This window comes from Stenella coeruleoalba (genome assembly GCF_951394435.1).
Source record: "Stenella coeruleoalba genome assembly, chromosome: 5".
Taxonomy (NCBI): Eukaryota; Metazoa; Chordata; class Mammalia; order Artiodactyla; family Delphinidae; genus Stenella; species Stenella coeruleoalba.
Genome location: NC_137150.1, coordinates 3,259,611 through 3,282,329, shown reverse-complemented (window position 1 = coordinate 3,282,329; position 22,719 = coordinate 3,259,611). Strand labels below are relative to the sequence as shown.

The window sequence follows — 22,719 nt, the reverse complement described above, 5'->3', positions numbered from 1 at the left end:
CCTGAATGCCATCTGCAACCTTAATCCCCCTGTCATGTACCGTAAGATGCTCTCAGGTTCTGGGAATCATGTCACAGAATGTGCACATCTTTGGAGGTGTTATTCTGCTTGTCACAGTGCCTTTGACTGTCAGGCAGTAATGAAACCATTTAAGTATCAACCACATTGCTCTCTCGATGCTCAGTAAAGCTCTTCCTTCTTTCTCGTTTAGACACCTTTCACAGACTTTATTGTCTTGTACCTTTCTTTCATCTCCGTTCTTCTGCTTGGCCCCCTTCTCAACTGCCTGTCCCCCACCATCTGAATTTCTACTCATCCTTCAATCACAAGACGCCTGTTTAGCGATGGCATTTCTGACTCTTCCGTGACATAATTTGTTTCATTCTTCCATAACAGCTCTTTCTACACATCGTTCATTTGTTTGTCCCTTCCACAAATATTTATTGAGGAATAACCATGTGTCAGGAGAATGAAATACACCAGTGAACAAGACGGATAAGGTTCCTGCTCCGGTGTATCCCATATTTTAGTAGTGAAGACAATAAACAAGTAAATAAACGAAATAATTTCAGATAGTGACAAGAATTGTGGAGCAAGGGTGGAATTAAATAGGAATTGGGGAGGTCCCCAGGAGGAGAGGACATAGATAAGATGTGGAGGATAGAAGGAGTCTCCATGTGATGACCTCAGGGAAAAGTATTCCAGACAGAAGGAACAGCAAACGTAAAGGCCCTGAGTTGGGAATGAGCTTGGGAGGCTGGAGGTAAGAAAGGAGGCCAGTGAAGCAGGAAGTCAGGGAGATCGGAAGGACAGTCTTCTGTTTTTTTGTTTTTTTAATATTTATTTGGTTGCACTGGGTCTTAGTTACAGCAGGTAGGCTCCTTAGTTGCGGCTCACAGGCCCGTGGGATCTAGTTCCCTGACCAGGGATCAAACCCAGGCCCCCTGCTTTGGGAGCACGGAGTCTTATCCACTGCGCCACCAGGGAAGTACCTGTTTTTGTTTCTGTTTTTAATATTTTGGCCATGCTGCGTGGCATGTGGGATCTTAGTTCCCTGGCCAGGGATTGAACCTGTGCTCCCTGCAGCGGCGGCTCAGAGTCCTGACCACTGGACTGCCAAGGAATTCCCTAGAGTTTTTAAAAATAGAAAACAACAGGCATAAAAAATAAAATTCATGATGACTATTATGGTAAAAATAAAACTGACAACAGCTAAAACTAAATATGGTAAGATCTGTGGTTGACTCAAAAATAATAGAATTAAATCTTGGCAAAATGAAAATCTGCAAAATTCGATAATAAGTCATTGACAAAATGATAATAATAATAAGTCAATGACAAAATAAGTCATTGACAGGAATCTTAATAGTTGAAGCTCTGATTGTCAAAAAAAGATGATCAATGAATCAACTCTTTTGTATAAGATTTTGAGAGAGAAGTCTGATTTTTATGAAAATAGTTCCAGCAAACCAAAGTGAAAATGGGAGCTATTTGAAACAGCTTAACTTTTCCATACACAAAATTGATCAATTACTGATTAGTTCAGCAATAAATTATTCAAGTCAAGTTGGCCTAATGGATTTCTCTAGTTAATAGTTTCTTGCTGAAAATTTATCAATGTTGGGATGATTTTGACTAAAATGTTTGTATTCATAAGCTCGTCAAAGAATCAACTATCTATGGGTTTGAAATGACTGCCATTAAAAAATCCCATGGGATTGTGTTGGGTGAAATGAGTCAGACAGAGAAAGATGAATATCATGTGATGTCACTCATATGTGGAATCTAAACTAAATGATATGGATGAACTTATTTACAGAACAGAGATAGACTCACAGACGTGGAAGACAAACTTACGGTTACCAAAGGAGAAGGGGCGGGGAGGGAGGGATGAATTGGGAGTTTGGGACTGACATATACACATTACTATATATAAAATAGATAACTAGGGGCTTCCCTGGTGGTGCAGTGGTTGAGAGTCCGCCTGCCGATGCAGGGGACACGGGTTCGTGCCACGGTTTGGGAAGATCCCACATGCCGCAGAACGGCTGGGCCCGTGAGCCATGGCCGCTGAGCCTGTGCGTCTGGAGCCTTGTGCTCCGCAACGGGAGAGACCACAGCAGTGAGAGGCCCACGTACCACAAAAAAAAAAAAAAAAAAGTAGATAACTAATAGGAACCTGTTGTAGAGCACAGGGAACTCTACTCAATACTCTATTATGGCCTATATGGGAAAAGAATCTAAAAAAAAAAAAAAGAATGTATATATGTATATATATAACTGATTCACCTTGCTGTACACCTGAAACTAACACAGCACTGTGAATCAACTATACTCCAGTAAAAATTTTTTTTGAATCCCATGGGTTTTATTACTGTATATAAAATAGATAACTAATAAGGACCTACTGTATAGCACAGTGAAACTCTACTCAATACTCTGTAATGACCTATATGGGAAAAGAATCTAAAAAAGAGTGGATAGATGTATATGTATAACTGATTCACTTTGTGGTACACCTGAAACTAACACAACATTGTAAATCAACTATACTCCAATAAAAAATTTAAAAAAATCCCATGTGTTTTTTTAAGGCTAAGTTGACAGAATCAAAATGGTAAGCTCCAAAGTTTTTAAAATATAAAAATTAATTTTAATTCATATTTTCAAGTATTTTTGTTATAATACTAACATAAAATTTTGAAATGTTTTTGAAAATGTACAAAGTATAAAGAAAAAAATTATTCATAAAATCACCGTTGAAACAAAACCATTGTAAACCTTTTGATATATTCTCCCAACATTTCTTTATGCACAGATATTTTAAAAATAGCTGTAATACTACTTTATATGCAATTTTTCACACTGATTTTGTCACTTAACAGTAGATTATCGACATTTTCACGTTACTACCTCATCTTCATAAACATTCTTTTTAAAGGCTGAGGAGAATTTACTCATGTTTTCTTATGTTTGGGCAGTTAAGGATTTGCCAGTTTTATAGTAATATATAAACAGTGCTATATATCATTTCACATAAAGATTTTTCTATTATTAGGATTATTTTGCTTGGATTGAGTGCCAGAAATGGAATTATAGTTTCAAAGTATTCTTTATTCTTTTAATTTCGAAGGAGACTGATTTTCACCAGTAATACCCTGACCAGAAATGGGAACAGTGAGAAAGCAACTCAAACACCTAATAACAGCCCTTCTGTAATTCAGCTGTCTGTATTCTTTACTTATTATCTTGGAAGATTATGGTGTTTAAGGGGAATTGGACAGTTTTTTGTTTGTTTTAAGTATAGTCGATTTACAATGTTGTGTTAATTTCTGCTGTACAGCAAAGTGATTCAGTTATACATATATATGTATATTTTTAAAATATCCTTTTCCATTATGGTTTATCACAGGATACTGAATATAGTTCTCTGTGATATACAGTAGGACCTTGTTTATCCATTCCATATATAATAGCTTACATCTGCTAACGGACAGTTTTTGTTTTTAAAGCAATTTTTATTATCATCAAACCAATGAATTCACATATTTTAAGAAATCAAATGGTACTACAAGGCTTATGATGAATAACAGGGGTACCCTGCCCTACCTACCCTTCCCCATCCTTCAGTCCTTCAGTTTTAACTCTTTCAGTATCTCCTTAGTATTTCTAAATGGTATCCTTAAAATGCTATTTCTTTTACTCATAAGTTTTAGGCATTACCTATTGACTTTCTATTATGGAAGATGAGAATTTAAATAAACAACATTTCTCTATCACAAGCATCCCTTCCTCCTGTACCTTGACATGTGTGGGTCTATTGCCGCCCTCCCCTACCCGCCCCACAACACATACACTTCTCTTCCCTCCATCCTCCTAATCTACATTACATCACCTAAGTAACCTTCTAAGAGAAGGTGTATAGAAGGGGAATTTTTGGAAAATTTTCCCGTCTTAAAATATCTTTATCCTATCCTTGCACTTGACTGATGGTTCAGCTGAGTTTTGAGATTTAGGGTAAATTATTTTTATTTCAAAACTTTGAAGGCATTCATCAGGTGTCTGTTGATAGTCTGATTTCTATGTACTGCCTGTGATCTGATCTTTGTTTCTGGATGTTTTTATGATCCTCTCTTGGTCCCTGATGTTTCAAAATTTCACCATGACATACCTTGACGATAATTGTTTTTTTCATTACTTGTGCCGGATAATCTGTGAATATTCTAATCTGGAAACCCTTTCAGGAAAAATTCTCTTGAATTATTTCTTTGATCATTTTCTTTCCAGAACTCCTACTACATCTCTTGGATTGATCTTTTAAATTTTTTCAAAAATTGCTTGTGGGAATTCCCTGGTGGTCCAGTGGTTAGATTCCACGCTTCCACTGCAGGGGCACGGGTTCGATCCCTGGTCAGGGAACTAAAGTCCTGCATGCCACGTGGCACGGCCAAAAAAAAACCCCAAAAATTGCTTGTAATGTCCATCTTTTGTCTTTCTGTTCTGCTTAATGGTTTCTTTGCCTTCTAATTTTTCCAATACATTTTTATTTTGTATATTGTCTTTACTTTCCAAGAATTCTTACTTGTTTTGTGTTCCTTTTTTTGTAACATCCTGGTTTCATGGATGCTCTGTCTTCTCTCACTTCTCCAAAAATAAAGAATACTTTTCTTGCTCCTTGTATTGTTTCTTTAGTTCCTATTTTCTTTCCATATGGTAGAATCTTCCCTCAAAAGTCTAGTGATCCACTGCTATCTGTTTATATTTGAGTGAAGCATTAGAAAGCTGACTGGACACTGTGTGTGTGTGTGTGTGTGTGTGTGTGTGTGTGTGTGTGTGTGTGTGTGTGTGTGTGTGTGTGTGTGTGTGTGTTGGGCAGCTCTAGGGACCTGCATTGACTATAGTATAAAGCTTCACTGTTGGGTGGGACCTAGGCGGGAGCTACTGCTTCACTTATGTAGACTTTCAACCAATCCCACTGTTTTCAGTTTCACTACTCACTCAAAGAAAATCTCCTTCCCAGGTGTTGGCTCTAGTAGGCGGTGCTTATTTATCTACCGGTCTGTTAGGTCCCTGTGACTTCGCTGCTGATTGCCCCTTTTATTCGTCATAGTCATCAACTGCTGAGTAACTAATTACCCTAAAACTTACTGGCTTAAGACATCAACTTTTATTATCTCGCATTTCCTCGGGTCAGAAATCTGCACGCGGCTTAGCGGGGTTCTGTGCTTCGGGATCTCCACGGGCTGCAATCAAGGTGCTGGGTGTGGCTGAAGTTAGCTCAACTCCGGGAAAGATCCGTTCTGACCTCACGCACTGCTGGCAGGATGCCGTTCCTTGTTGCCTGTTGTTCTTCGGCCAAGAAGTTACCACACGAGTCTCTCCACAGGGCAGCTCCTAACACTGCTGTTTGCTTTATAAGGGTGAGCAGGTAAGAAGAGCTGGAAAGAGGGAGGGTGAGGAAGATACGTCTCAGTCTTGTATAACAATCTCAGAAGTGGCATCCATCACTGTGCCATATTCTATTTTTATTTTTTTAATTTTTATTTTATATTGGACTATAGCTGATTTACAACGTATTAGTTTCAGGTTACAGCAAAGTGATTCAGTTATACATATATATATATATAAATATATATATTCTTTTTTTACATTCTTTTCCATTATATGTTATTACAAGATATTGAGTAGAGTTCCCTGTGCTATACAGTACGTCCTTGTTGGTTATCTAGTTTACATACAGTAGTGCGTGTACGTTAATCCCAAATTCCCAATCTGTCCCTCCCGCATATGCTATTTTTAGAAGCAAGTTACTACATCCAGTTCACACTCAAGGGGAGGGGATTACGCAGAGCGTAAATACCAGGAGGTGGGGATCGCCGGGGACCATTCAGAAGGCTGCTTACCACGGCCCTCCAGAGAGCACTCCTGCTGCAAAGCCTCTGTCTTCCAGCAGAGTAGAGCGGGGCTTCTCAAACGTCACTGTGCATTCAAGTCACCTGGAGCCCTTGTTCGCATGCAGATCCTGATTCAATAACTGCCGTGGAGCGCTTCCCTGGTGGCGCAGTGGTTGAGAGTCCGCCTGCCGATGCAGGGGACACGGGTTCGTGCCCCGGTCCGGGAAGATCCCACATGCCGCGGAGCAGCTGGGCCCGTGAGCCATGACCGCTGGGCCTGCGCGTCCGGAGCCTGTGCTCCGCAACGGGAGAGGCCACAACAGTGAGAGGCCCGCGTACTGCAAAAAAAATATATAAATAAAAAAAATAACTGCCGTGGAGATTGAGATGCTACAGTTCTTACTGGACGCCAGGTGTTGCCACCGCTGCTAATCCAGGCTCGCACTTCGAATAGTGAGGTGGCAGAGAAGCAACGTGCCTCTTGGCTTGATCTGAAGAAATTACATTTGGCCTCTTTTCTAAAATTCTCTCCTAAGAGCCTCTTCCCATACATAAAAGACCAATGCTAGTCCAAAAGCCCAGTATGTTAGTCACAGATTATAAAGTCTTTGGACCTCCCAGTACGTATCTGCATTGCCTTACAACAATGGAATTCGATCAACTATACTTCAATTAAAAAATAATAAAAATTTAGAATAGAAAAAAATGGAATCCAGACATAAAACGAACTGGTATGCAGTCGGTGAGTTAAGAGGTGAGGAATTCCGTCTCCAATTTTCTTTCTTTCCAATATAGAACTGTTTGATGAGAAGGAAGAGTGAGTTTTTACATGAATTGAGAAGCAAAGAGATGGTCCTGGATATTGCCTGAGATTTCAATGATCATACTATTCTTACCACTATTAAAACATTTTGTTTTTCCTACACAGTCAGAAAGGAGAAGGATCTAAACCTTAGAGATAAATTAATTTTCTTAGAATGTAGATAAATTTATAAATAATTGGTAAAGGCTCATTGGTGACAAGCATAACCAATTAATGAGAATAGCAGGTTTCTCCTATAGTCTATGGGCAGAAATGCACCCAGCTCTGAACTGAAATCAGAAATGCACCCAGCTCAGGAACTGAAATCAGAAATGCACCCAGCTCAGGAACTGAAATCAGAAGCCCAGTCATTGCAGGCTTTGCATTAATGCAAAGAATTCTGGCATGAATTAATACGAAGAATTCTTTGCATTTAGAATTTTATCCTGTCGTATTACATATACATATTACAGGGCAGAGATACTGCTCACTGGAGACATGGTGCAGATAACCTGGGAGGAGGCAGCCTCTAGCCCTATACACTTATAACATGGGTTATAATCAACATGGGCTGATCAATTCTCTGGTGGTAGATGCTACCAGTTTCTAAGCCAGTGTTCTCAAATTTGAATGCACCAGAATCACCTGGAGGGTTTGTTAAACTACAGATTGCTGGCAACACCTGCAGAGTAACTGATTCTCTATGTTTGAGGCGGTACTCAAGAGGTTGCATTTCTAACAGCATCTAACATTGATGCTGATGCCACTGATTGAGGGACCACACTGCGATAACCACTGGTCCAGATTAACTTCCTCGGGAGGGAAGGAAGCCCTGAAGAATCCACCAGCTGAGAAGAATTGCTGATAAACTGAGGTTGAGGGGAGAGAAGTTGATTGCTGGAAAAGGAGACACCTGGGCCTCTAAGGGCCCTCTGAGTGTTGGTGAGAATTTGGGTTGGAGAACTTAGGAGAATGGTTAGTTAATGGAGTCACACCAGGGCAGATGCCACTGCTGGGAGGGATGCTCTGCTAGAGAAGTTTTCAAAAGAATAAATAGGAAGATTAGATGGGAAAATCAGTGAGAGGGTCAGCAATATGTATTGTTCCTCTCGTGAGATAACATGCCCTGTTGTTAGAGCTAGGTTTTGTACTTGATGTTTTTGTTTTCTTCACCCCAAACCCAGGAAAAATTATTGTAGGGTTTTTTTCTGTTATTTTATTTTTTAATTTATTTTGTAGTGAAGTATAGTTGACTTACAATGTTGTGTTAATTTCTGCTGTACAGCAAAGTGACTCAGTTTTAAACATATACATATTCTTTTTTATATTCTTTTCCATTATGCTTTATCCCAGGACATTGAATGTAGCTCCCTGTGCTATACAGTGGGACCTTGCTGTTTATCCATTCTATATGTGATAGTTTGCATCTGCTAATCCCAAACTCCCTATCCCTCCCTCCCCCACCCCCCTACTGTAGGTTTTTTTCTTTTCAAACTATGATACAGAGTCTTGAAGATGATCAGGTGTTTCTTATAGCCTTTTTATTTACTGAACTGCCATGCAACTTTTTCTTCTTTCCACTCTTATTTTCTTTTCAAATTTGCTTAGTATGTTGTTAAATCAATGGAGCATTTAACAAAATTCAACTAGGGTGTCCATTAGATATTTTTCCACTCTATTCAATGAGGCATCTTGGCCAGATGGTTTCTGTTGTGAATGGTCTTGGAGTTTTCTATAATGTTGTATAGATTGCACTCATTATGTATAGACATCACCCTTTCCCTACTAGATTCTTCTCTGAGGGAGCTGTCCCATTCCAGTGCCGTCAGATATTATTGATGGTGGACAATAAAGGACTCAGAATAGGCAAGAGACTGGGTCTGTATTTGAAAGGTCATCCCACGGACCTTCAGCTCCACAGAGCTGAACCTCAACTGAACGAACCATCATGTCGAGTGGGAGTCTATCTGTGCCCTCTTTTTGTCTGATTCATTCGTTTCTCTGGAGCATTCTTTCTCCTTATACTAAGCCTTAGAAAGTGCCGCCAGGTAGAGGGGGTAAAAATATTCACTTTGAGAAATACACCATCTTAAAGCTGACACTGTAATGTGGTCCTCAAGTCAAGGTGGACTGTGTGTTCTTTAAAATTGTTCCCTGTTTCAACAACAACAGCTGCACAATATTTTCCCTCTCACATGCTATTCACAATAGGACCTTGATGCTCCTCTTATGAAGACAGGAGGTCTGTGTGCCCTCCCCTCACATCTGACTTCCTTTGTAACCAAGAATACGGCAAAATTGATGCTGCGTGACTTCTGAGGCTCGGTCAGAAAAGGTGATGCAGCTTCTGCCTTGTTTCCTGGAACACTTGTGCTGCCCTGTAGACCGTGTGCAGAAGCCCTGTAACTACCTGAAGAGACAGAAAGCCCGGGTTGACCCTCAGAGCTCCAGCTCCTGCTCTCTGGGCTCTGCCTACTGTCTGATTGCCATTCATGAGAGACTCTGAGCTAGAAATGCCCAGACAGGAGCAACTCCTGACCCACAGAAACCATCAGAGGTGATAAAATGATTGCTCCATTTGAAGCCACTGAGTTCCGAGGGGTTTTGTGACACTGCAGTAGTAACTGGAATACTCCCTATAAGAGGAGAGGATGTTAAAGCAGCATCAGCGAGGGGTCCTTAGTCACTCACAGGAAAAATGGGCTCTGGCCAGCCGAAGCAAACTTAATGAGATACAGGTCTAAGTTAAGAAGTTAGAATAGAACTGAAGACATATACTGTACAGTGAATCGATAAAGCCAAAAATCGAGGCTTTGAAACAGCTCATAAAGAGGATACGCCTCTAGTAGGACTGATTAAGGGGGAAAAAAGCACAAATAAACAAAATTAAGAATGAGAAACTACAGAATTGATAGAGATTAAAGAGAATTAAATAACTTTATTCCAATAAATTTGAAAACTTAAACATCACGGACAAATTCCTATAATAATAATTTATCACAGTGACTCAGGAAGAGTAAGAAAGTCTCTAAATCTGTAATGATGAATATGGTTACCATTAGTTACATGTGACTCTGACCCCTGAAACATAGTGAGTGTCACTGAGGGACTAAACTTTACATTTTAGTTAATTTTAACTAATTTAAATTTAAGAACGGGAACAGTATAAAGTATTTTTCTGTTCAACACAATTTGACTGTTTTGGTAGACTATATTTCGCTTTATTGCATCTCATAAGATATCATCACTGCCTCGGAGTGTGTTAAGATGTGTGCCTTGTGGGCTTCCCTGGTGGCACAGTGGTTGAGGGTCTGCCTGCCGATGCAGAGGACACGGGTTCGTGCCCTGGTCTGGGAAGATCCCACATGCCGCGGAGTGGCTGGGCCTGTGAGCCATGGCCGCTGAGCCTGCGCGTCCGGAGCCTGTGCTCCGCAATGGGAGAGGCCACAACAGTGAGAGGCCCGCGTACCGAAAAAAAAAAAAAAAAAAAAAAATCTGCTTGCCAATGCAGGGGACACGCGTTCGAGCCCTGGTCCGGGAAGATCCCACATGCCGCGGAGCAACTAAGCCCGTGCGCCACAACTACTGAGCCTGCGCTCTAGAGCCCGCGAGCCACAACTACTGAGCCCACGTGCCACAACTACTGAAGCCCCCAGGCCTACAGCTCGTGCTCTGCAACAAGAGAAGCCACCGCACTGAGAAGCCCGCGCACTGCAATGAAGAGTAGCCCCCGCTCGCCGCAACTAGAGAAAGCCCGCGCACAGCAACGAAGACCCAAAGCAGCCAAAAAAAAAAAAAAAAAAGTGTGCCTCGTAAACACATCACTCATCTTGATGGTGTCAATGGATTAATTCAGTTTGAATGACTTTTTTTTTCTATGCACAGATATAATATTTCATTGTGTTTAACTGAATATTTTATGAAGATATTAAATGAGAAGATGTGATTGACACAGTGATACCTATGTAAGTCATCATTGGTGATAAAGTTGAAATGTTTATTATTTATGTATGATATAATTAAATTATTTTTCTAGTTAAAAAAATAAGTATAGAAAAATTTTTGCTTACAATAAAGGCATGATTGGGCGATGATACAGAAGCTAGTTTTATGACCAGAGCGGTAAAGAAAACAAAAGAGCCTGGAAGAAGGTACATCGCAAATAGCATGAGGTTGAATACCAATTGCAGTTTGCTGTGGGCAGAGGAAACTGCCAAAGCTGTCTGTTGACGTGTGATAATGTTGCTGCTCTGTGACATATATGATGTGTGTGCTTGTGTGGGTTTTTTTTTTCATTTTATTTACTTTATTTTTTTGGCCGCTGCACGTCTTGGCTTGTGGGATCTTAGTTCTCCAACCAGGGATTGAACCCGGGTCCTCGGCAGTGAAAGTGCAGTCTTAACCACTGGACCACTAGGGAATTTCTTGTGCTTGTGTTTTAAACATTTCTCTATTTTCATTTCTAATAGGTGGATATGGATAAATATAGTCCATGAAAAAAGCACTCTGTGGTCTTCAATAATGTTAAGAGTGTAAAGTGGTTCTGAGTTGGAAATGTTTGAGAACTGCTGGTCTAGGGCACAGAGAAGGCAAAGTTGAAGTGGAAAGTTACTGTGGCACTGGGAACTAGCAGGGTTCATTAGAACAGTTTAGAATGAGGAATAACCTTAGACATTTTTAATTGGCCTTAACTTTAAGGAAACTCCATCTTTTTTCCTTTCTCTTTCTCCCCATATCTCTCTTTCATCCAGGTCCTCGTACGGAAGTGCCCCACTTGGACTGTTGTACTCGAATTTGGGATTAGAGGACTCTAATGTTTAGGCTCTCCTCTCCTTTATCCACATCCAGATTGAGCTGTCCTGTGCTCAGTTTCCCAGGGCCCTGGTGTCAGTGGGATATAAGGCCCTGGTGTCAGTAGCCTTCCCAGGAAACTTGCATTTTCTAGCAGACGACTTTTGAGGACACGGTCACTTCATTCAACAGTTATTATTTTGGTCAGAGGAAAGAGGAAAGCGTAAGTAGAGACCCCCTCTCAATAGCCTGGGACTTCCTATGGACTGAGCCATTGGCTCCACAGGAGTAACAGTGGAGGCTCCTTAGGATGACAGCAGCAGAGGCAATTTCCACGGCAGCTGTGGGCACTCTGGGGACCGTCCAACCCGGATGCCGCTCAGCATCTTCCTCTGGCACTGATGAGACCCACGCGTTTCCAGTGGCCAGAGGTGTGGCTGCTGACTGACCTGGGCTATAGCTTTAGAGTCTCTGATAGTTACCCCACAAAGCCTCACAGGATGGAAGCGGCCTTTAAGAGGTGTGAGGCCCATAGACACGAATTTTCGTTCATACGCATTATCGTGGAAGAGAGGGGCTTACTTCCTGTGCCACGGCTTATTTTTACTTCCACTCTCCTCCTTTTCAAATTTAAACGGCAGTATCTTCTCTCTAAGACAGACTTTACTTTTTAGAGCAGTTTTAGGTTCACAGCAAACCTGAATGGCAAGTGCAGAGTTCCCATATACATTCTGCCCCCCAAGACACACACAGCCTCCCCTCACTATCAACATCCCTCACCACAGTGGTACGTTTGTTGCCACTGGCGAACCTACGTTGACACATCGTCATCACCCAAAGTCCATAGCTTATCTTAGGGTTCGCTCTGGGTATTGTACCTTTGACATGTAGTCCCATTGTAATATCATCCAGAACGCCTTCCCCGCCCTAAAAGTCTTCTGTGCTCTGCCTTTTCATCCCTCCCTCCACCCCAACCTCTGGAAACCAATGATATCGTTACTGTCACCATCGTTTAGCCTTTTCCAGAATATCATAACATAGTTGGCCCTCTGTATATGTGGGTTCCACATCTCTGGATTCAACCAGCTACGGATCAAAATTCTGTACTACATGTTCATTGAGGGTTGGTCGCGTTCCTCACTCCAGAAACCAGGCTATTGGAATAGCCACTACCTGGAACACTGCCAGGTGCCCACGGCAAAGGGGCGAAGAGAGCACGGTACAGCATGCTGTTCGAGCTTTTGCTCAGAAGCTTGTAGGAAGCAAGTCACAAGGCTATACGGTTGGCCCTCCGGATCCGCAGGTTCCACATGCACGGATTCAACCAACCTTAGATCGAAAGTATTCGGAAAGAAAATTCCGTAAAGTTTCCACCAGAATGCTGGAAACTATTTCCGTAGCATTTACATTGTATTAGGTATTATAAGTAATCTAGAGATGACTTAGCGTATACGGGAGGATGTCCATAGGTTATATGCAAATACTACACCGTTTTATATGAGGGGCTTGCGCATCCGTGGATTTTGGTGTCCACAGACGTCCTGGAACTGACGCCCCGAGGACACGGAGGGAACCATACGGCACGGCCTTTTCAGAATGGGGTCCTCTTTACGACTTCTACCTTCTACACTGTTCACATCTGCCTCATTTTACCCGTGCAGAAGCAGGTGGTGGTTGGCACATAAAATAAAAAAGCAAGCTACGAAGTGTAGCCCGGGGAAGCCTTGCTCCAGCATCACAGAGGGTGATAAAGCCCTGAGGTAGGGAAGGAAGGAGGAGCACATTGTTCAGAGAGCTGTGCAGAGGCTGCTGGAGGGCCTGGAGAGAAGCAGGGGAGTGGGGGTGCCCAGAGTTTGTGCAGGCCTTTGCAGGGCAGCTTAAGGCACTGGCTTTTTCAAAAAAAGCAATAGGAAGCTATTGGAGGGTTTTGAGCAGAGGAATTAGATCTCATTTACATGTAAAAAACAACACTCTAACTGGGGAGAAGTGACTGTAGGTGGATACAGGCAGGAGTAATTCCCCTGTTAGGGAACTATTACAGTAGCCCAGGCAAGAGATGAGGATGGTTTGATCCAGAGTAATAGCAGTGCTGATGGTGAGAAGCACAAAGACTGAAGGGAGAATAGCTCAGATCTGTTCGTGGATTGAATGGAGGTATAAAAGGCAAAAGAGAGAAAGACCGACGGAGGGGGAGAGACAGGAGAGTAGAGAAACCTGACTTGCTGGCTTCAGGAACTGGCAGATTTACCAAAAAGCAAAGATTGAGTTGGGGCAGTGTGTGTATGTGTGTGATGGGGGGAGGGGTGGCGGGGGGAGAAGAGATGGTGCACACGTAAAAGAGTCTCACACAGTACAAGTCCCTCAACGTTTTATACCGCAAATTTTCAAAAAGCAACTGGGAAAGACTTTTACAGTGAATACCCACAGACAACATCTCAACTACCACCTTACTGTACTTCTATCCATCCATCCCTCAGCCCATCTTACTTTTGTAATGCATTTGAATTGCAGACATCAACGCACTTCCCTCTTCATACCTCAGCACGCGTCATTTGTTTCCAGCTTTTTCCTTGTGATGTAAAATTTGCATACAAGGCGAAATGCGCAAATCTTCAGCGTGCATTCGCCGAGTTCTGACACATGCATACGCCTGTCTGCACCTTAAATTTGAGCTGCCTAAAGGACATCAAGGTGGCATAATCAAACGGGCTGCTGGATGTCGGAGAGTGGAGCTCATTCAGCACACAGGTCTGTTTGAGCTCTTGGACTGGATGAAGTCACCGAGGAGGTGTAGAGGGAGGAGATGTGGGCAGTGTTCGCAAGGAGCCCGGCGTTCTGAGGTCTGTCGCGAGGAGAGCGGACCTGCGGGGCGGTCTGGGGCTGGCCCTGCCCGGGGCCTGAAAAGCGGGTCTGCTCGGCGCCACCCGACGGTCCTAGGTAACCATCGGAGGGGCCCTGAGGTGTCACTAGACGGGGGAGGGGGCGCAGGGTTGGGTAGGGGAGCGTGGCGGGGGACTCCCGGCCAGAGGCGGGAAATCGGGAGGAGGAGGGGAACCGGGGTGAGCGCGAGCGGGCGGCGGCGGCGGGAAGGAGGGTGAAGAGGGGGAGGGGCGGCGGCGCGGGAGGGGCGGAGTCGCCGCAGCGGCCGGCCGCGGGGCGGGCGGAGGGAGGGGGTGTGTGCGCGGGTCACATGGTCGCGGCTGCCCTCCCCGTCAGCCGCCCTCGCCGCCGCGGTGCGCTGGCTGCAGGAAGCCGCCGCGCCGCCGCTTTGTTGTTAGGGGCCCCGCGAGGAGCGCCGTTCGCCGCCGCCGCCGCCCTCTCTCCCCGCAGCCCGCTCTCCGGCCGCGGGGCCCGAGTCCGGGCGCCCCGCCCGTCCTGCCCATGAGGGGGCCCAGCGACCACCGCTGCCTCCGGCCCGGGGCGGCGCGGCGCTGAGGCGGCGGCGGCGCTGCCCGCTCTGCGGGATCGGGCGGCTCCGGCCTCCTCCCCGAGAGCACCATGGAGGTGAATGCGGGTAAGAGCCGACTGCGGCGGGTGGGGCGCGGCCGAGGGGCGCTCGGAGCCCGTTGGGCACTGCGAGGGCGGCGGCGGGGCCCCGGGGTGGCCGCCGCGCGCCGGGGACCCGCGTCGGGCTCGGCGCTCGTCGCCCGCCGGCCCGGCCCGCTACCGCCCTGCTGGCCGACCGCAACGCCGCAGCGCGGCCTGACGGCGCCGGCCCGGCCCCCCCTCACATGGCCCGGCCGCGCGAGCCACGTGCGCGCTGTGTTTACGTTCGGCGGCGCGCGGGCGCCGGTTGGCTGGGCGGGCGCGTGACGAGGCATTACATAATGGGTGCTGGGGCGGCGGCGGCGGGCGGGGACACGTGAGGCCGCGCGGCTCCGTGACCCACATTCCCGGGGCCGCAGGGACACGTGGGGGCGGGGGCGCGCGCCGGCCGTGAGCGCCGCAGCCCGTGGAGGCCCCGCCCCCGGAGCCCTCCGGGCTGTGACGTGGCCGCGATCCCCCTCTTCCCCCGCGGGATTGCTTGCCGCGGAGGGGGCTGCGCGTGCGCGCCCCGGGAACCCGCGGCTCGGCGGCCCCGAGCGGGCGCGGAGGCCGCAGTGTCCTCCGCCGGCGTGCGGAGCCGGGGCCTGGCAGGCGGGCGGGAGAAGCGCGGGGCGTGGGCGCGCTCGGGCAGGAGGAGGGCCCGCGGGGCGGTGTGGGGCTTCCCCGACACGAGACCCTCTGGGGTCGCCCGGCGGACGGGCGGAGGAAGGCCCCGGTTGTAGCGCTGCCTCGTGTTTACCAAAAAGAAAAAAAGAAAAATACCAGTTTTAACGATCTGCGGGGACGCGACTGACCTTGCACACCTTCTGTGATGAATACGCTCGAGGCTCCAGTCGGGACCGTGAGGGATTCCACCCTTAGCGAAGCCCTTGGCTCATGTGGGCGGTGACCCGGGGTGACTCCTAGGCCTCCTGTACAGCTGGTCCTTGTCAATTCGCTTAATTGCTTTAAACCCATGGGTCACTGGTCTTTCCTGAAACCGGTCACAGATTTTTTTTTTGTCTGTGCTGCGTGGCATGTGGGATCTTAGTTCCGGGACCAGGGATTGAACTGGGGCCCCCAGCAGTGCAAGCACCAGTCCTAAACACTGGACCGCCAGGGAAGTCTCAGGATAACAGAATTTGACTCTGTCAATCCCTTTCTTGCTACAGTTCCTGTTGCAACGCCACAGAGCAATACCAGGCGCTTCTGCCCTTTTAGCTGCCGCCCCTTCTCCCAACGAAGGATAGCCCTTTACCTAAAGCCAGTGAGGTTGCAGAAACAGCCAGTGATTATTTTTTAAGTTATTATATGTACTAAAACCATCCCTTGATAATAAATTGTTGTGAACGTTCCATGAACATTTAAAAAAAAAAAGCCATTTTCCTGTGTTTTAATTACCTGTGGGCCTACTTAAGCTTTGAGGATAGTTTAAAAATTTAAGTAACTCTTACGGAATTAACCTTTTACTTGGTAAGGATTTAGAGTTTATAAACTTCTACCTCGTCTAACCCAGCGTGAATGAAGTCTTCCAGCTTCGTGGTCGGATAAGGTGGGCCGGCTCAAGTGATTAGAAAGTTTTTGTCTGATTTGAGCCTTCCTGGAACATTATCAGTGAACTTAATTTTGATTTTAAAGTGTGGCTACAAATTATAAAATTTCCTTACGATGATTGCTGACCCCCACCCCTCCCCTGTCGCCAGTTCACATCCCTTGGTCAGTGTTGTTTTTTTTCTGATCATCATCCTTGTTGCCCTTTGGGATGTGGCATCCAGAAGTGGAAGTTGTTGGTCGGTTACCAAGTTCCAAGCTGGGGATGCTGCTTGTAAATGAGTTCTCTGGCAGGCTCGGCTTTTGTAGCATATTGCTTTGCTGACTCACAGTAGCCTTGCAGTCAGCTATATTCTTCTCATGTGAACTGATTTGAAGCTAGGTTTCATCCATTGTGCAGATAATTGTTTGAGCTGAACTGTAGGGGCTTGCCATTATCATCCTTAAATTTTCTCTTTTTCCATTTGGCTCCAAGTTCAAGCTGTCGCAAGCTGTCATCCAGTATACTATTTCTGCCATCCCTCTGTCTGAAGGAGTGTTGATAAGCATTCTCTTGAACTTCCTTCACGTTGTTGTAAATGTTGGCTGGGGTGGGGCCAAATTCAGTGCTGTGTGGCAGCCTCCGACCCCTCCCTTTGTGTCCATAACATTTTATTAGTCAATACTTATTCACCCAGTGACCATTTCATGTAACTGTCCTGTAAATCATGACTCACTGTGTCTCTGCCCTCCCCATGACTAATACAGAGGGGAGACAGTGAAGCTGTAGAAATTGACTCTATACATTTTTGTCACAGATTTTGATTGAGTATACCAAGTTCTTTAAAATAAATAACATATTGTACACACTTCATAACTGTGGCGGCGATGCACATTTGAAAAGTTAGGAAAACATTCCCACATAGGCCATCGTTATCTTTACAAATCTGTAGTCTACTCTGTTTGTCACTTGGAAACAGTGAGATAATGGGAAGAATCAGAAATGAAGAAGGAAGTTGCCTGACTCGTTGTTGGAGTTGAGGGAGTCAGAAGGTGGCCTGGAAATAAGAACCTTCAGAGAAACCACTGGGTCCACGCGACATGTTCAGAATTGAAGGCAAGAAGCGTGGAGAGAGAGGGTTCGTTTTGTTTGAACTATCCTGATCCAACTCTTCCAGTATAATGACGGTAAAATAATAATCACCAGGATCTGTTGAGCATTTATGTGCCAGGCCCTTTACATGTGTTGCTACTTCGGTGCCTCACGTTAACTCTATGAAGGAAGGTGCTGTTGTCACCATTTGAAGATGAGGGTCAAAGTAAACTGAAGTGAGTAACTTACCCAGGCAAGTGGGAGAGCCAGATGCACATAATGCACTTGGGGAGCACAAGCTGTGCTGTAGGTTGAAGCCCACATAACATTTGAAGGCATAGGCAAAGCTTGGTGGTCCTGTCTCCTCAGGGGTCCATGTGGTTTGCCGTGGTACAGGGTCATAGCTGGTGGAAAAGGAAGGGGTCAGTAGAGCTTCCCCATTTCATCATTCCTCTCTTTTAATCTTGTTGCTAGTCAGTAGGGTTTTTTTTCCCCAGACACTAGATTACACTTGCCCCCCTACCCCTTCCCAGGAATTTACATGGAGACAAGAACACTGTTTTACAAAATAAGACCTATTTGTTTTTTGTCACCACGGTTTTTGTTTTCTTAAATAACGTCTTCTGTAGTACATCATTTAATAACTTACATATTCTTTAAGATCCCACTTATTGTCACCTTGCTCATGATCTCTGCCCTCTATAGTGCTCTTGTGCTGTCAGCAGTTCACAGTAGTTTGTATGAAACATTGCTCATGTTGCATTGGAATGCCTGGTTAATAAGGCTGTCTCCCCAGCTGGCCTTTAAAGCCTTTTAGGGAAGGGACCATCTTGTTCTCTGGAGCCCTGACACTGGGATACAATTGGAAGTTTAGTGCTTCATTAGGTCCACTGTATCATCTTGTGAGTAGAAATTACTAAAAACCTACTTTTAAAATGAGAAAACTAAAACTTCTTAAAGGTAAAAACGTTTGGTTCTAAGTCACTAGGCAGAAAAGTACACTCATGAGTTGAACTCAAGCATATTTTCCAGGATGATGGGCAGTGGGGGTGGGTGATGATGGGCAAGCCTAGAATTAGGGTAAGAAAACCCCAATATATGCCAGGACAGTAAGTGCTTCCCAGCAGTACAAAGTTTGATACTGTCTGACATTGACCACTGGGTAAGCCCTAGCCTGGGAACCTGGCCCAGCTCTAGGGTCCTTTTCAACTAAAAATAGAGAAGACTGTGCCTCAGCTAATTTTAGCTTGAGGCATCTAAGAAGTACATTCTGCCTGTTTCTGGAGCTGTTGGGACTTGCTGGTTCAGGGATTTTACCTTTCTTGTGTTACCATTAAAAACTGTCTCTGTAAAAATCACTTATTTTAATAATCCCCTTTTATGGACACCATTTCATTTCAATCTTATCATAACTCTGGCAGATATTGCCATTTTATAGAAGATGACTCAGGTTTAGAGAGATTGAAAGTAACCTGCTTGCCCAGGTCTTCTCAGTAAGAAATAATACTCTGTACTCTGGAATTAGACGGCCTTGACTTTCAACCCTGGCCCTGCCACTTAGTAGCTGTATTAACCTCTCTGAGTTCCTCTTCTGTAGAATGGAAAAATGGAAGTGAATTTTATAGGTTTCTTGTGAGGATGAAATGTGGTGTGAAATTCTGTCATTTTATTCTCAGCATTCTTGGTGTCTTGTATTTTTCACTTCCCCTTCTTCATTGGGTTGAGGAACTGCTAGATGTACTCCTTACCTTCTAGGAAATGAAATTTTAATGTTTTTGGGTTGCTAACTATCAGGTGGGTAGATTGGTGTCTGGTACGTGCTGACACAACTAAATCAGAAGGTCTTGCTAAGAGAATGTAGCTGCTTCTTGATGGGTCATCTTTGGTTCCATGGTTCTTGGCACAAATGCTTCCTGTAAATGACTGTTGATTCCCTAAAGACAGGAGTTGGATCTTAACTGGATTGATAATAGCCCAGTAATTTTTCTTAGATTTGATTTTGGAGCTTTTGCAAAGGAAGGTGTGTTCTGGGTAATTAGTACCTTCTATTGCCCAGTCAGTGCTTTAATCCGGTTCATAAGCCATCAGGATAGCTCTGATCTCTAGAAGTTTATTTCTAAGCTGAGGTAGTTAGAAGACCTCATGGGTGTAAATGGCTGACTCAAATGCTGGCCCTGGGCAGGTCTAACTTCCTCACCTTTTATCCTCTTGAGATGTTAGTGAATTTACTACCTAAAGTGTTCTTTAGAAAAGATAAATAGCTGTGAGACCTTCCTGTGGGAATTTATTGAAGACTAAGGATAATATTTTTCTTTGTATCCTGTTCCCAGTGGAGGTAAGTGAGAAAAAAGTAGCAGTTTACTACCACCTGGAATTTCTAATATGACCTTTAGATCTATGAAGTTTTATGAAAACAGAGGGCACAGTGGTTTTACCCAGTAACACGACATTTGATAGACTTCCAGGTTAAAATCGTTTTTCTCTGGATTCACAGCGTATTAGAGATATTCAGGCAGTTAAGTCGGTGAAAAAATCAACCTTGAAAACTATGGGCCAATTTGTGCTTGAGTTCACTAGTTATAGCCATTCTTAAACTTTAATATGACAAAGAATCGCCTGGAGAACTTGTTCAAAATGCTCATTCCTGAGGGTGCCTTCTCTAGTTTGGGCTTTGCGATAAGGGTGTCTGCAAGTCCAACGTCAGAAGTAGGTGGAGAAGGCAGTGTGTGGAACTGGGGTTTAGTGGATAGTCATAGAGTCTTTGGGGAACATCGCGACAGAAAGATTCTGGGGGCAACAGCTATGAAAGGTTTTCCATTTCCAGATAAACTACTTTATCCAGAGTTCCAGGTGTTACGTCTGTTCCTGGTTGACCTGTGTTTTAGCCAAGTGCTGGGGGAGCTAAATGATGAACCCATTGTTCTAGGATTGTTCCATGTATAATGAAGGACGCAGAGACAGGACCAGAACCCGATTTCTTCACGGCCAAAACAACTTGATTACTCTAAACTGTGCTGTCGCTCAGGAAGGTTTTTCATTCCTTTTAGTAATAGGTTGGAAAATGAAAAGCTTTAGGTTTGGATCTGCATGTGCTCAGAATGACAAAGCCAGTGAGAACCTGCTCACATTTTAAATCAGTGGGAATTGTTTGGCTTTGAACTTTGTGGAAGCAAGAAGAATAGTAGGAAATAAGGAAGAAAATAAGTTACTTTTTCCTTGTGCAGTAATTTTAACCGTTAACCTGTCTCTAAAGTTAGTGACGTTACTGTTCAGATTTGCAAAAATAGAAAATATGTATTATCGAGTATCTAATTGTCTGATTTCCCCCATCTTTTCCAGGAGGTGTGATTGCCTATATCAGCTCTTCCAGCTCAGCCTCTAGCCCTGCGTCTTGTCACAGTGAGGGCTCCGAGAACAGTTTCCAGTCCTCCTCCGTCCCATCTTCTCCGGCTAGCACTAATGCTGATAACAACGGGAATCCCAAAAATGGCCATCTCTCCAATACTGAAGGCATCCTGAAGGATGATCGGATAGATTGTTCTATGAAAACAAGCAAATCGAGCGCACCTGGGATGACAAAGAGTCACAGTTCAGTGACAAGTGAGTTATTTAGTTTTCTAAAGGTTTGTGCCACCGATTGCAGGTGGGGCTTGTTTTATCAGCTGCTCATTTGGGGGACCATTTTATTTTGGGGTATAATTTTCACTCCCTTCTGGGAAATCATAATTCAGTAGTTAGGTAAGAAATCAGTGATGATCTGAAAAGTTGCAGCCTAGGGGCTGTCATAATTGGTTCTTGCTGCAGAGCAAGATCTGTGCTTATGTACTCTGTCTGACCATGTTTCCTTCGAGGGTAACCTCTTACCCCATTTCACAGTTATCTCTCTTCTGCACTCCTAGTGCCGAATCTGGTTTCTAGACGGAGTACTTACTCGTGGAAAGGGGTTTGCTTTCATGAAGTTGGAGCTAGGAACATTTAGCGGATTGGGATATCCAAATGAGTCGTGGAAATTAGGATCCCTGAGTGACTGTGGAGGTGATGGGCTGGTACAGGGCAGGATCAGGCAGAGATGGGGCCTGACTGGGACCAGCAGGTGAGTTGAATTGAGTATTCGTACAGCAGCCTGTGGAGACACCCCTTTGCACCTTTTGTTGATTGACACCTTTGGCTAACTTCTTAATTCTTATCCAGCAGGATTGTTTTCTTAGCTCTGGTTGCATGTCTGATGTGAAGTAACTCTAGATTTATAAAATTTCAATGTATGTTTAAAATCATCGGGAAAGGAAAAACTAGCTCTCTGAGATATTTTTGGCAGTGCCATAAACTGTTTAAAAGAAATTCATATTTCTTTTGATATGTCAATTTGGTGTAAAGATTTTTCTTTTACGTTATAAAAGTAGATTTGTATATTTTTAAAGTACTTACAGGTTGAACAAAATAAAATATTCAAGTTGGAAAGAAAACAAACAATTTTAGTTTTTCTTCCAGCATTTCACTTTTGTGTCTGTTTGTGCCTTAGAATTTAGTGGCATGGTTCTACTGTGTAAAGTCTGTGGGATGTGGCGTCAGGATTCCACTATGGAGTTCATGCTTGTGAAGGCTGTAAGGTAAAGCATGCTTTTGTTTCTTTAAGCTACCGATTCTGGGATTAAAGAAATTGCAGTTAGCATTGCCAGTTTACACAGTTGATAATCTGGGAGGAGGAGAGAAGTCAGCTGTTCCTCTTAAAGTTTTAAGCATTTTATGTAGTGTGTAAACATAACTTGTTTTGAAAAATATATTTTAAATTCAGTGAAACTATTTCTTTTTTCTTTAAAATTTTGATATACATAAATTTGCTATCTCACTCAAACTTAAGTATAGTATGAAGTGTTTATTCATTAACGTGTCAGGCACTGTTCTAGGTGGTGGCGGACAGCAGGGAGCAGAGCAGATGAGGCGCTACTGCCTTTCTGGGACTTAGTTTAAACCAGACTTCGAGTAGGTCTCATCAGATACTTTGACATTCTGACAATGTCGGGTGCTAGGAGTTGGGAATAATTCCTAGATGTTTGTAAAAATGTGCTGTCTTCAGAAGTGATGCC

The 22,719-nt window shown here is 44.3% G+C and overlaps 1 protein-coding gene across 1 annotated transcript in view; it reads left to right on the top strand.

Annotated features, from left to right (window-relative positions):
* Positions 1–14,665: 14,665 nt before the first annotated feature.
* The window catches only part of NR1D2 (nuclear receptor subfamily 1 group D member 2), a 26,312-nt gene continuing 18,258 nt past the window's right edge, over positions 14,666–22,719 (top strand). The window contains 4 exon segments of the mRNA XM_079923068.1: positions 14,666–15,001; positions 20,975–21,235; positions 22,155–22,187; positions 22,190–22,242. Coding sequence (XP_079779194.1) covers positions 14,986–15,001; positions 20,975–21,235; positions 22,155–22,187; positions 22,190–22,242 — 363 coding nt within the window. The 5' untranslated portion in view covers positions 14,666–14,985.